At 38.5% G+C, this 15924-nt stretch overlaps 1 protein-coding gene across 1 annotated transcript in view; it reads left to right on the top strand.

Moving 5' to 3' along the window:
- Positions 1-1688: 1688 nt before the first annotated feature.
- Positions 1689-15924, top strand: part of LOC112056309 (AT-rich interactive domain-containing protein 2) — a 51815-nt gene continuing 37579 nt past the window's right edge. Inside the window, exons 1-13 of the mRNA XM_052888578.1 lie at positions 1689-2001; positions 2094-2184; positions 3625-3734; positions 3999-4120; positions 5085-5294; positions 5739-5983; positions 6724-6905; positions 7469-7562; positions 8361-8522; positions 9743-9907; positions 11741-11863; positions 13250-13387; positions 14964-15133. Coding sequence (XP_052744538.1) covers positions 1907-2001; positions 2094-2184; positions 3625-3734; positions 3999-4120; positions 5085-5294; positions 5739-5983; positions 6724-6905; positions 7469-7562; positions 8361-8522; positions 9743-9907; positions 11741-11863; positions 13250-13387; positions 14964-15133 — 1907 coding nt within the window. The 5' untranslated portion in view covers positions 1689-1906. The remainder of the gene's footprint in view (positions 2002-2093; positions 2185-3624; positions 3735-3998; positions 4121-5084; positions 5295-5738; positions 5984-6723; positions 6906-7468; positions 7563-8360; positions 8523-9742; positions 9908-11740; positions 11864-13249; positions 13388-14963; positions 15134-15924) is intronic.

The following is a 15924-nucleotide window of genomic DNA, read 5'->3' as shown; positions in this document are numbered from 1 at the left end:
ACAGTATAGACCACAGATCACTATAGACACAGGAGCGCACGGGACTTGTCCTTGACTCGTCAAAGTCGCTCTATAATATTTATTTACCCCTCAGACTAATTATCTTTGGACTAGTATCGCATTCCACATTCATTAACAAAATTGTCGTTTTTGAGGGGGACAAGTTAAGCTCACACATCGAAAATATTTCATCATCATCATCATTAACAGCCGATGGACGTACACTGCTGGACATAGGCCTCTTGCATGAACTTCAAAACAAAACGCGAGCATCCAGCGGCTCCCTGCAACCCGCTTGATGAGAAATCGACCAATGCGGTCGAAAATATTTAACAAATCTTTCACTACACACACACATGCCACATGCTAAGGGACACAATGGGGAAGTGGAGTAGACTGGTGACGGAATGGTACCCTAGAGATGGCAGAAGGAATCGAGGCAAACAGTTCCTCAGATGGGAGGATGACTTAAAGCTCACAGCAGTACCAAACTGGAGAAGGGTCGCACTAGATAGAGAGCAGTGGAAGTCGCTGGAGGCCTATGCCGAAAGGCACACTATGTTAAGAGACATTCTTTGCAAAAAAAAAACTAAATTTTAATGTAATGTATATAAAAATTGAAATTGCTTTACACAGAATAAAGGGCTTATTAATATTATTATTATTACACTACACACAACTATAAATTTAAATCGTAATACACACACGTGTTATTTTAACACAATGGAACATCAATTATGTAGACGTAGTTTGAAATAATTATAAACTCGTTAGATAATGATTATATACATTTGACAGAGGGGCAACGTCTAGCGAGGCAGGTCCTATGGTAATTGACCTAAGATTTACTCTTACATGAAGTAATTTACATATTTTGATCTACCTTCATATTGTATTTAATTGTAGAAAAATTTAATATACACATCATAAATATTACGAAGCACTGACTCACTAACTTTACAGCTGTCAGTATTATTCATTGTCAAATCTGTTCTTCAGAAGGGCTGGTTATGATGGCACAATTTTTTTGCATATCCTAAAATGTAAGGATAGAAAAGACATAGCTAAAGTACACTTTTTGAAGGGTTTCCGTTTTTGTTGAACTTCAATCCGCTATTGCCGTGGGGGTGAATGCACCCTTTCTCGGGGGTGAAAATTATTTTGATAAGAAGAACCCCAGGAACCAAAAGAAAAGCAAATTGTAAGCAAAATTTTTATATAAAGTTTTTGAAATAAAGTAATACTTTCGGAGTTATTAAAAAACGAAGATTGTGATTTTTCATGATAAAAATACATCATGCATTTTTATCATGAAAAATCACAAAAATCTAAAGCGGCTTTTCATAAATAACTCAAAAAGTATGAGTATCTACAAAAATGTGTAATTACCGATATTTAAGCTAACAAATAAACAAACATATCCTTAGTTAAAAAAAATTCTAATGATAATTCCTCGTCCCTCGTCTTCATCATCAGACACCAAAATGACATTCATAACTCATAAACGAGTATCCACGAGTATATAAATGGTTCTTTCGTGCTCAGCGAGTTAATCGCCGAGATTATAAACTGTATATTTATTAGTTCTAATTTCTAACGTGGATTTAGTTTTGACGTCTGTGATTTATCATCTACATCTGTCATGTCATCTATGGTCAAACACATATAGTCTGTGGCATAAAGTGTAATAAATAAATTATCTTTGTCTATGGTCAAACGCGATAAATTCTAATTTTGGGTTGAATGTGAAGGCATTTTTTCCAAATAAACCTTAAATTTAACAAATAAATCATAAATTAAAATGTTTGTTGATAAAATCTTTCACAACTAAAGTTGATTGTTTGTAAGCAAACGCGTGTGTCCGTTGGTAACTCAGTGAGCATCCTTTCCGCTGTAAGGTTCAATAATGGCAAAATCACAAATAAATACTAAATCCAGAAATTATGCGCGGGATAAGGAAACGTTTCTAAAGGATTTAAAACAGTTTAATGAGAGTAAAAAGTGAGTATACATTTTATGAGAACTTACACAATGTCCAGTGAACGTACGTGGAATACGAATGTGTGAAATATAAACATAATTTTCTTTTTCAGTATACCGTACAAAATACCGGTAGTGAACGGAGTAGATATAGATTTGTACTTACTTTATTCACTTGTTATACAGCGGGGAGGCCTTAGTAGGGTAAGTTTGTTATCTATCTATACACATTACACATGATACATTACACATAGGTAACTATAGAAGCCACGATAACTCCATGGTTAGAGAAAAGTCCAATGTTCGATGCTTGCACGTTTGGATGTTGTGGTAACCCAAGTTATTCACTTAGTTGGATGGAAATGAGGAGTATTTGTCATATTTATATCAAAATTTTAAAGCTGAAGAGTTTGTTTGATTGTTTGTACTAATCTCAAGCCCAAAGCCCAAGAGGCCAAGTTCTTTAAGCTAGTTATAAGAGAGATTTTGCTTGTAGTCCTCTCACCTACTGCTACGGAGTACCGACTAACCACATAGCTATATATATTCTGAATGTTAGTGTACCATGGCACAGAAACACAAAAGTGATCTTAATGTATGCCCAAGATGTGCACCATGACATATCTCATGAAGAGAAAAGACAAATGTCAACCAATTGTGGCAAAGTTGCCCCAGTCCCAGTTCTCTTGTCCAATGCAATGAAAGAGAGAATGTTAATCTTGATGGGCTGCTATTGGTTGACATTTTGTTTTCACAAGTGTCATGTTGTTGACACATGCTAATGAAATTGAACATTATCCCTGTGGGCTTGCTTTGATTCAAATATCCTCCTAGCTCCTATACTACTATCGTTAACAACTGAGTCTTAGGGCCATAAATCATTTCTCTATATCTATCTCGCTTGCACTTATGGGTCTTATGGAGCCGTCTAGTGAAGGGTGTAACAATGAAAGACATATTATCGATAAGTAAAGTTTATTATCGTATCTTGTTCACAAAATTAAAAAAATTAACAATATTTGATTTAATATAATACATATTTCATATTATATAATTATTAACTAAATACTTCCGTCTTGATTCGGTCCACTGTCGCTCTGCTCACACCACAAACAAATGCGGCCATTTCACGTGGTTTGTTGAAATTTAGAGAAGCCACTTTATTCGGATCACTTTTCAATTCATTGAGAAACAGAAATACGTTGTGAATCAGTGTTCGAGCTTGAGGGCTAATATCGCCATGTAATTTCTTCAGATCAACGTTAGAAAATAAAGTATCCATAGTGCGCAACGAGTAACACATGAATGTATTTATTTAATTGCAGTAAACACATTTATAGCAAAAAAAATACGCAATGCAATTACATTAGAAACCGACCAATCAGAATCGTCCAAATCATTATTGACTCATCATTAGCACGTGCGCAGGTAGCCGTTTATCGATAATTAGGGTGCGCAGGTAGGCGCGCTGCACATTCCTATCTTTTTTGACTTTTATGACCGGACGACTCAGATGATAACGCGCATACTATAGGAGGCCTAGCCATGTAGGCCAGGGCCACTGAAATAGGCTAATGGCAAGAATAGTCTCTCTCCTGCCTGACTGTGGCATTTTATTGGCTAGCCATGTTGATTTTTTTATAGGTAAATCTAAATGACACGTGGGAATCATTTTTACGCCAACTACGATTACCACATCCCTGTGTAAATGGATCTACACTACTACGAAGGATATATGGCACATATTTGGAAAAGTAAGTGTTTGGGTAATGATTAAAAATCTTTTATTTTTTGACTTGAAAAAATTGGTATATGTATATTTTAAAAGACATGTCAACTCTGGAATTGAATAAGAATAAAGTGCTTCATCATAGCTCGAGCCCAATTTCTAGTCCAGCAAAGAAGCATGCTTTTGTGTAGCTAGATAATTTGTGTTAAGTCAGTTTTGGAAAAAACTGGTTGGTAAAGTAATTTTTTTTTAGTTTAAATATATTATATATATAATATATTTTTTACAGGTATGAAAGAGCCAAAGGGCCACCAGGAAGGGACGATGATAACGACATGGATGAAGATCCTAGGAGAGGAAGGGGCAGTGGAATGCCCAGGATTTCCTTTGGTGGTGGAACTTATATATCAGGTTACTAAAACATTTATAGTTTTTCTCTTCTTCTGCATAATGGTAAGCGTTAACATATCCGCAACATAAGTGTCAGACACATTGCATCAAACAGATTGTAGTATTCTTTGTATAGAATGTCGTACAAGTGTGTCCACTGATCCACATTTTATGGATGGCAATTTACAGAAAAAAAAAACAATCCATTTAATGTGATGCACTCAATACATAAGTCACCTATATATAGCCTTACGCCTTGTTCTGATACATTTAGTGCATTAAAACATTACATCATATCAGTGTATTAACAAGTAATTGTACTGTAGAAAAAGATAGACAATCCTTCTAATATTATAAATGTGAAAGTTTGTATGGGTGTTTGTATGGATGTTTGTTGGTATGTTTGTGATTCTTTAACGCTGCTACTACTGAAATGATTTGGCTGAAATTTGGAATGGAAATAGATTTTAGTCTGGATTAACACACAGGCTTTTTATCCCGGAAAAATTCATGGTTCCCAAGGAATTTTTAAAAAACTAAATTACACGCAGAAGAAATCGCGGCTGTCCGCTAGTCAATAAATAATGGCCAAACCAGAAATGTAGCCCTTTCTCTAGTCCTATTGGAACAAAATAGGGCAATATTTCGGGTTGGTTGTTAGTGGTCAACAATATGTTATTTTGTCTACATGAAATATGTTGTGGAGCACGTGGAGAGCAGAGTAGAGCAGTAAAGATTGCTGGAGGAGACATACAATAAGAGATTCATATTCGTTAATTATCAGACCTATTTTAATGGCCCACTACAGGTGACATTTCGTTTCTCTCTTAAAAGTTTGCTGCGCTTCACAATAATAGAATGTATTATGAACGTCATACAGGCGTACCCATGTCACTGTACCCATGCTAACTGAAAAACAGTTTGGGCCTCCCGCCTTTTAGCATGAGGAATTTTATTACAATAAATAAAATATTATACCTTGCAGCATCAGGAGAAACTCTTCGTCCGGGCAACAGAATTGCTGGTCCATCTGAAAGGTTGACACTATCATTGCTATCACCCATGCCCAATGAGCAGGACTTTGCTGTTAACGTCTGCACAGTTCTCGCCGCTGATCATTCTAATAGACTGCCTTTGAGCACAACCCCTCATATATTGGACTTCTTATTGGCGCATGCTGGAGTTTATAACCACTGTAAGTTTTTTTTAGTTTTGAACTTTATTTATGAATTGTGTTTGTTACTTTTAAACAATACTTGACATTTCCTGAATTAAATTTGAAAATTTAATAATGTCGACTTTATTTCACTGCTCTCAAAATTAATTTTAGTTTGGAGTGAGCTATTGTTAAGTGATGATATTTGGCAAATTTTTATTATTTAATTTGCCTGTTTAATTAGTTTATTATTTCGGAATGCAATTGATTAAAAACGAATAAGACAATGTAGGTGTCTATTGATTGAAGATAAAGAGGTAGGATAACTCACTAGTTCCTAGCTAAGCTGAATTCTGAGATATCATAGAGTTAATTCCTAAGTTTTGCTGTGTTTGTCAACTATTTTCGTTGCTTAATTGGCGAGGAAAGATAATTATTGGACATGTGAAAATGTGAAAATTGATACCAAATAATTACTTCCAGCCAGTCTAAGAGACACCATTGGTCGGTCATACTACGAAGCCCGAGGAAGATATCCTCATGAGTTCTGGCAGCTGAGAGCTGGTGGCGGTGGTGCTAAGGAACTGGCAGACGAGACCAAGTTCATGCAGCCTGGCATAGAACAGCCGGAACTGATGGTTCAAGCTCTAGCAGCTCATAATACACTGACAGACTGTTTGATGCAAGGGGAGGGAGATGATGACTGTTTGGAGAAGATTATTGAAGACGTAAGTGTTGTGTTTATCTAAATGTGTCAAATTTTTTTTTTTATGTTATAGGGCAACTGGTGTTGTGACATGACAAAACACTGTATCTAAATATTTAGATACAGTGTTTTGTCATGACACAATTTTTTTCAAAACATACTTTCAAAACAGATTTGACTATTGTTTTTGCAATATACTCTTCTTGTATTGTTTTCTTGTATGTTGTCTTATTATTTTACAGTATTTTAAGTCTTAAAAAAATATTAAACTTTTCGGTCCTTTACCTTGGTGAAACAAAAAATTTAAGTCTGTCACTAGGCTATCAGGTTTTGACAAGTTAAATGCTAGTATATAATTTGCAAATAACTTATATAGGAGTCTTACTTTCTTATATTTGACTGATGCACAATAAAACATGAGTAAAAGTGTTACTGAAACACTGTATATGAAGATACAGTCTAATGTCACAACTGGCTTGCTGTGTTTTTTTTTGTATTAAGCAGTACAGTGTCTGATCTATCAGACAACTAATGTATAAATTACAAGAAACCACCAATGAGAGGATATCTCACGTCATACAATTTTTTCTACTATAGCGATACGGCTACTTTGCTAATGCAAAAGTGTTATATTAGTCAAACTATAAGAGTGTGAGTTCTGTCTTATAAAACATTTTAAAAATCATGGTTATTATGACATTTTTCAAATATTCTTTAACAATGTTTGGAATTTATTTATTTATTGTTTGTTCACCGTTAAAGGACCTGCTTGAAGACTGGGTGACGGAACCTTCGGAAGAAGATCAGCTGTTCGCGCCGGAGCTGGCGGGCGGCGCGAGTTGCGTATACACGCAGCGCGTGTTGCAGATTGCGTCTATTGTGCGCTCGCTGTCTTTCCACGAGGAGAACGTGCAGTATCTCGCCAGGAACGCTACACTGATCAGGTGATACTCCGTTTTCTACTGAACTAACAAGCAACGTAACGCGTTTACTCTCTTTCATTCTAATATTTAAATCTATATATATATGAAAGTCGTGTTAGTTACTCCACTTATAACTCAAGAACGGCTGAACCGATTTAGCTGAAAATTGGCAGGGAGGTAGTTTAGAGCCAGGAGAAGGACATAGGATACTTTTTATAAAAAAAAATAAAAGTCGGGTTTTCCTTCCTGACGTAGGGGTAGGGTAAGGGTAGGGTAGGGGTATGGTAGGGGTAGGGTAGGGGTAGGGTAGGGTAGGGGTAGGCTAGAGATAGTTGAAAGTTTACATCGAGTTTCACGCGGACGAAGTCGCGGGCGTCCGCTAGTTTTATTTATATAAAAAATATTTGTGGCTAAATGTTGATAAGCAAACAGACAAAAATTATTCCGATAGATAATATTATTCCGATTATTATTTATAAAAAAAACTGGTTTATGTCTAATAAGTTGATTAATGTAGTAATTTTGCTGTGGAATCTTGTATACAAATAATAAGATTTTTTTTATACAAATAACTTTTTTTGCAGATTCCTGTTACTCTGTGCAAACTGTTGGGTCGGAACATTGAGGCAAAGTGGTTTGGATACCCTGGGTAATGTTTCAACAGAACTTATCATAAAGGTAAAATATGTAGATTATTTTCTGTTTTTCATTTTATTGTATGTATTTACATGTGATATAAATGAAAATATAATATCTAAAATACTGTACAAGTATAACGAAAAAGAATTAGCTCTTAAAACCTTAATATTTCACAAACGGATCCAATCAAAAAATAGTTATAAGAGATCCCTCATATCTTTCAAAGACCCCATCCAACGATACCCCACACTATAAGATAAACAAGTAAAAAAAAAAATAATTCCCACTTTACATTAAATACTCTCAAGCATAGCTGATACAATAAAAATGAAATATAAAAAACAAAATTTCACTTTACATGAGGTGAAAGGTACCCATACCCAGGGTGACATGTAGGTAAAAAAAATATTTCTCAAGATTTTATTTTGGAAAGAAAGAAAGAAAATAAGTTTATTCATTTTTAGTGTCACAAACAGTACACCCTATCTAAGATATTATATGACTGTCTGTGACACCAAACAGAAAGGGTTTACAGCTCAGCAATAGCCGTTCATCGCAGAAAAGCAATGCCCAGCGCTGATTTCAGCTGAGACTCGGGTGACGTCACAGTCAGTTATAATTACCTACTTTCACGTTCACATTTTTAATGTCTCATGCTAAATTACAGCTTTCTGGTAGTAATAGCCTCAGGGCTAAATCGAGGACGGACAGACAGGAAACTATGAGGGTTTCTTTTGGACTATGGAACTCTAAAAACTAGACCAGAGATTGGCCTAGCATTATTTATAAAAAAATAATTATGTTGTTAATACAAGTTAAATAAATTATTATTTTCAGGATCCAGCGACGTGTTTGATATCTAGACACGTGTTGTCTACGATACAATCTGCACTAGTGTCACAGGACCGTGCAAGAGTTCTGGCGGCTTTGGAGTTGCTCAATAAACTGGCGCAAAATGAGGCGAACGAAGACGCGTTGCTTAAATCGCTTGAAGCCAAGGTTTGTGACATTCACATAGCTATATTGTGACAAAACACTGTATAAAATAAATATCTGTGTTCGCGCTCGCGCTCTGTGTTGGTGTCACTCAAAATTCTCCGTCTAACTGACATTACATGTATTATGGGTCTGTAAAGTTGTGAAATATTAATCTGTGCCGTTGCGATTCTGTCTTGTCATTTCGGTGCACGCGTCTTAATTCATTGTCAATTTTTTTCACCAAGATGTCTGTCTCTACTTACCAAAAAATGTAAAAAGAAAGTATTACAACTGCTGCAAAAATCTTAGTTGCTTTATTAATCAACGCTGCCACAAAGTCATTAACAATCTGTATTTGAGAAATTGCATTTCTTTGTTGCATGAAGGTTCCGTCATTGTTCCTACTTGGGTAGGTAGGGTACAGTGCAATACTATTAATAGAATTTACAGTATTTTAAAGTATTTTTTTTTAAATGTCTGTAAATTTAGTCTGCTCCACCGACATATACATACAGTATATGTCGGTGGAGCAGACTAAATTGCACTTCTGATAACGGCGAAGCCGTAGTCTAAGAGAAGGTTCTAAGCTTTACGTGTCAAGGATGGCTGATACACAAAGTAACACTATCAATCATCACCGAATCAATCGCTTAACTTACTAATACAGTTCTACCCTCTAACTATATTACTGATCAAGTATAGCGCTAATACTATCAGATGTAAACCAGGATTAACTATCATAGGGCAATTAGTCAAGCACGAGCGAGATTACGGGCTGGCAACTGTAAGTGGCAGGATTAAAGACGTCTTTTGCAACCGGTTAATGCTCTCCTTCCTCGCTCGTGTTGCCTTCCAGCCAACTAACTAACAATGCAATGTTATTATTATAGTGGCCTCACTATAGGGATAACTGACTCATGCAATTCCCTAACACACTGCGAAACTGACCAGATCCAGCCAAAGCGTTCAACCGAATACACTTCACCGCGAGCTCTCTCAGAAATCGCCATCTGACAGACGTCCACAGACAAACAACTGACAGATAAACGACACGCACTCCTTGACGTCTCTAACAGATATCGCCACCTAATCAATGTAAGATGGCGCTACCATCCAATCCTCTGACATATATGTAATGTGTGAGGACCTCATTTGTAGAGTTTTACTACAAAAAACTGTATCTGAAGATACAGTGTTATGTCATATCACAGTAGTGACATTACCTGTGCCATTACTTTCAGGTGTACAGTGACGTGTGCGCTCTGTTGACTCTACGCGACATCATGGTGCTGGTGTGCACGCTGGAGTGCGTGTACGCACTGACGGGGCTGGGCGACCGTGCGTGCGAGGCCGTCGCTAGAGTGCCCGGCTTGCTTCAGACGCTGGTCTCACTGGTCACCGTCGAGGTACGGTTAATCTATACTTATAATAAACTAGCAGACGCCCGTGACTTCGTCCGCGTGAAACTCGATGTAAATTTTCAACTACCCCTACCCCGTTTTCTAATTATTATGAATATGAACTTTATACAATAACAATTAAACTCAAATTGACTACGTTTACATTTGTATGGTAAAAAGAGAAGGGCTATTTTTATGGTTTTTCCGGCAATTATTCGAATTTTTCTCACTGTAAAAACCATCCTAGAACTTCAGGGAACATTTAAAAAAAAAGAATTGGCTAAATTGGTCCAGGCGTTGTTGAGTTATGCGCTTACCAACGCATTGTGCGATTCATTTTTAGATCTGTAGAGAGATCAATTCTGTACATGTAGTGGTCGATACTGATGCCAAAAATGCAATCAGTAAAATTTTTGTCTGTCTGTCTGTCTGTCTGTATGTTCTTTATAGAAAAAAAAAAAACTACTCGACGGATTTTAACGAAACTTGGTACAATTATTCTTCATACTCCTGGGCAGGTTATAGTATACTTTTCATCACGCTACGATCAATAGGAGCAGAGCAGTGACGGGAAATGTTGGGAAAACGGGAGAAGTTACTCCATTTTTTTAGCTTCCGTCGCCGTCGCATGGTCCCTACCATAGGGGTAGTAGGATAGGGGCAGGGTAGGGGTAAGGTAGGGGTAGGCGTAGTAGTAGGGTTTCACGCAGACGAAGTCGCGGGCGTCCGCTAGTTTATAGTAAATTTACTTACAGCCAGTTTATTATAGAAGTCCGTTTAGCGTTTGTGTGTACGAGTTTATGCTAAAACTTAATAGTTGGAAGTCATTGCCCAGGAACAAATTGATGTGTGTGATGTGTGATGTGATATTCGTACTGAGTCGGACAAAACCTATCAACTATGGTAGTGGGGCGATTTCCTTCCAAGATATCTTCCAGTCTTTGGTGCGTCCTATAGTAAATTGCCCCCTGACAAATGTCTGACCACCACTTGATTTCAATTTTTTTTTTATTTAGTATGGGCAACTTAATGGGTCTAAGTTCCATATCTTCTTTCCTATGAACAAAGAGGCCTGGTCCTGTAGTAAGCCGTTAGAATAGGCTGACAATGATGATGAATATTGATTGTTAATGTCTAACGCGACGCGTAGCAGTGACAGAGATTGTACCATCATCTTGTATATCAATAGAGGAAACATCTGGAACGAGTCCCAGGACTTGTAGGTTTAAGGGATCCCTTTAGAATGCAATAACACTTATCTTCCTTGTCCAACATGTTTTCCATGCCCACACTAAACAATTTAAGGTCAATAAATCATTCTCGCATAAAATCACTAACGCGAGCAGCGTGACGGTGTGCACGCTGCTCAACAAAGAACTGAACTCAAGTTATTAATTAATGATTACGCTCTCATTTGTAGTATCACTGTCGTAACATATAACTTTTATATTAATACCTTCTTTCTATAATGATTGTTAACACTGCCAGTACTCGAGGAATTCGTACCATGACTGTACAGCTCAGACCAATTATTGTATAGGACCTGCCACGCTAGACGTTACTTTTCTGTCAAAGTATATGATCAACGATCTAATGCGATTATAAAAACTGTCTCTATAGAATCGATGTTAAATAGTTGTAATCGTGTTCGTCGGTTAAAGAGCTCCGTAAAAATACCTTTTTGTGTAATTGAATTGTTTAAAAAACGGCCAAAAACTTCTAGTTTAGTATAAGACACATACCAAATCTAAGCTCGTTTTCTTCAGAAAATGACAGACAATTTTGTGCGTGAGTATGAGTGCGATACAGGTCCCTTTATAATTGGTCTGAGCTGTACAGGCGCAGAGCTATGGCCCCCGAGCGTGCATACTGATGCGCGTGGTGGAGACGGTGAGCGGGCCGCAAGCCGCCGCGAGCGTCGAGAGAGAGCCCGACAAGCCGCACCCCATACCAGCGCCACAGGTAAACACATCTACTATAACATATTTAAAACTAGCGGACACGGGCAAGCTTTTTTTTTTTTATTTTATAACAAAAAAAAATATTGCCACATGTATTAAATATGACCAATATTCCCATTCCCCTCCAAGTACTCGGGAAAGACTGTGCTAGGAGTGGGTACGACAATAGACCAACGGAGTGAGGATTGAACCCACCACCTTTTGGTGATGTGTCCAACCGCTCTTACTGTTGAGCTATTGAGAGTGTATTGAGCTTTGACTCATTCCCTACCCCTATCCTATTCTACTCCCACCCTACCCTTTCCTACTCCTACCCTAGCCCTTCCCTACCCTACACACTTACCCTACACCTACCCTACCATACTCTCACCCTACACCTACCCTAGCATACATTTACTCAACGCTACCCCTACCCTAAGTTTCCTATGTCCTTCTCTAAGTACTAAGCTACCTCGCCACCAATTATTTATCAGCCAAATAGGTACAGGCGTTCTTGAGTTATAAGTGTTGTAACAAAACTGACTTTCTTTTATATACAGGGTGTCTCGTAATTAATCGATAAAATGAAAATAGTAGATACACCACACCACTTAATTTAGTTTTAGATAATTAGGTGGTGTATCTACCATTTGCGTTTTATCCATTAATTATGGGACACCCTGTATATAGATTAGCCCTGCGGTTTTTACCCACTTAGTTCCCGTTCTCGTGGGAATAATTGGATAAAATATAGGGAAGAAGTGCACTTATATCAAAGCGAAGCTTGACTGAGTTTGCAATAAATGATATTTTTAGGTTCAGTAACGTATTGCTATAGAATTTCAGTCGGTTACGTCAACTGGTAGTCAAAAAAAATTTTTTTTTTTAATTATATTTTAATTAGTAAGTCTTTTTAAATTATATTTACACTAGAAAGTCGACGCCGAGATTTCGTCCACCCTTAGACCACTTTAATCTGGCCCCGTCGCTTTTTTTCATAGAAATTTATTCTTAGCAGACGTCAAATCTTACCTCCCTTCCAAATTACATTTTTGTACGTCAAGCGGTTTTCAATATATCTTGATGACCTTTCTTTTATATGTTTATATGAGAGATTTCGCTTTTATATGTTTTTATGACAGATGTAATGCGTAGGGAGGAAAGTCATATTACTAGAAAAATGTTGAATGTGCAAGTGGAAGGACATAAGAAGATAGGAAGGCCAAAGAAGAGATGGTAGGATTGTGTGAAAGAGGACATGTGTGTAAAAGGAGTGGATGATGAGTTGACTTGTAATAGAGACGAATGGAAAAGATTGACATATTTTTCCGACCCCATTTAAGTGGGATAAGGGTAAGGAGATGATGATGATGTTTTTATGACAGCAAAATACCAAAATGTATTACAGTCCCAACCGAGCACGCCTTCAAAGCAAATATCGGAGCCGCCTCCTTTGGCCACGGTGTCGAACCTGGCGCCCACGGTGCCCACCACAGCGCCCATGTCTACATTGCAACAGTCGCACATACAACAGAGGACTGTGCAGGTATTTATTTATTGAAACTACTTTAAAACTTTCGCTGCGGCACTGATTTTTATGTACTTTCCTCTAGTGTGGTACTCTTGAACACGCTAGACGTACAAGGTCAATTGACCTCGTACCGCAGCGAACGTTTTAAGAGCCATTTCTCATCAGTGCGTTGCTTTGCGTCGTCGCAACGGATCAACGCCTTTTTCAGGACGATTTTTTTTTACATGGTGATCGCTTGGCTGCAATCATGCTTGACAGTAAGCGACTCAGACTAATTACATAAGGACCTGCCTCGTTAGAGGTTACTTTTCTGTCAAAGTATATGCGATTATAAGAACTGTCTCTGTAGAATCGATGTTTCGTAGTTGTTATAAACTAAAAAAAAATTAAATGCGTAAAAGAAAAACGGTCATCAACTTCTAATTCAGTTTATGACTAGCGGATGCCCACGACTTGAAAATATTTTTAGCTTCAGTATGGATTAAATAATGCCCCCAACAAAAATTTTCAAAATATCTTTAATGTACAGAATGTTCAAAATGTAAAGAATTCGTATTATAAGTATAGATTCTATATGACGCTACTAGTACTCTATGCCACGGTAACGTTTGTTGTTACAAATGGTATAAGTAAAATCTCAAATTACGAATAAATGTATGGAATTCGACCAGTTTTATTATTATAATTATATATACCTAATCTAAGCTCGTTTTCCTCAAAAAATGATAGACAATTTTGTTAGTGAATTTGAGTGTGATACTAGTCCTTATGTAATTAGTCTGAGGTAAGCGATGATGGTTGAACGCGCTTGCCTAGAAGATGCCTACTTACTCTTGACTTGAAGATACCCATTTTGTAGGTGGTAGGGAAAAGGGATGCTCGAAGGGCATTCCAAAAGAAGCACACAGAAAGTCTTTACAATGCTTATGTCGAAAAATAGACCGTTTAGAGATTTTAACACACGTAACGGAGACTTGTCAGTCACACAGACATATTAACAGTAAGATATTGATGTTCGGAGTCTGAGATATCGCTACATTCCTTAGTTTATTATGAGCGCACAAGTTCTCTATCCCATTTCTGATGTTGGAGACGATGACATCAGATGTGGATTTAAAAGGGATAATACAATTATTGAATGTAACCAATAAACCCTTGAAAGTCCCAAAGGCTTGTAACTCTGGGCGCAGGTTTAAAAGGGATCCCTTCATGATGTACATTAAACATTCACCTTCACTGCTCAAGTTATTCCCCCCGCCTATCCGAAAATAGTCCATAAAGGATTACACAAAATATGCAAAATATTCCATAAATTATTACACAAAATAGCGTGGAAGGATCAAGCGCCTCGCCACAACTCGAGCCCCTACTACACCCCACTTAAGTCACGCAACAATTCGTACTACTTCGTATGAATACGAGCCGACTCTAGTCGATAGAACAATAAAGTCTAAAGGGAAATTCTACTCCAAGAGACCACAGGTGAGTAGCAAATCGTCCATGTGTGTGCCATCCGAATTGCACCAGGATTTTGCCAAAGCAAGTGAGTTGGCCGATACAACTGTGCTAAAATTGGCATTTGTGCTTATAGGAAAACGAGCATTTCGTGCAAGCATGGCTCAGAGCGTCCTACGAGGCGCTGCCGGCGAACGACAACAGCACGAGCGACGCCGCGGAGGTCTACCGAGCGTACCTGGCCTGTTGCACCAAGCTGTCGCGCAAGGGCGTCATCGCGCCTGCGCACTTCCCGCGCCTCGTCCGGTGAGTCGCCGTGTCGACGAGTGCGAGCGTGTCGTGCGGGCCTGGCTCAGAGCGTCCTACGAGGCGCTGCCGCCGAACGACAACAGCACGAGCGACGCCGCGGAGGTCTACCGAGCGTACCTGGCCTGTTGCACCAAGCTGTCGCGCAAGGGCGTCATCGCGCCTGCGCACTTCCCGCGCCTCGTCCGGTGAGTCGCCGTGTCCACGAGTGCGAGCGTGTCGGGCGGGCCTGGCGAGGAGAGGCCACAGACGTAATATAAAGTCAAGTCCATCATCATCATCATCATCATCATCATCATCATCATCATCATCATCATCATCATCATCATCATCATCATCATCATCATCATCATCATCATCATCATCATCATCATCATCATCATCATCATATCAGCCGATGGACGTCCACTGCAGGATAGGCCTTTTGTAGGAACTTCCAAACATCACGATACTGAGCCCTGCGACTCGCTTGATAACGTCAGTTCACCTGGTGGGGGGTCGGCCAACACTGCGCTTACTAGTGCGGGGTCGCCATTCCAGCAATTCCAGCACTTTGGGACCCCAACGTCCATCGACTCTTCGAACTATGTGCCCCGCCCATTGCCACTTCAGTTTCGCAACTCGTTGAGATATATCGGTGACTTTGGTTCTTCTGCGATACTCCTAACAGCTCGTTCCATCGCCCGCTGTGTGACGCTGAGCCTTCTTATGACGCCCATAGTTAGCGACCATGTCTCAGAACCATTGGTACTGGCAACACTGTTCGAAGACTTCTGTCTTTCCTATATTTA

This window comes from Bicyclus anynana, chromosome 23 (genome assembly GCF_947172395.1).
Source record: "Bicyclus anynana chromosome 23, ilBicAnyn1.1, whole genome shotgun sequence".
In the NCBI taxonomy this organism is placed as follows: domain Eukaryota; kingdom Metazoa; phylum Arthropoda; class Insecta; order Lepidoptera; family Nymphalidae; genus Bicyclus; species Bicyclus anynana.
Note: the sequence above shows the minus strand (reverse complement) of the source record. Positions and strands in the feature narration are given on the sequence as shown.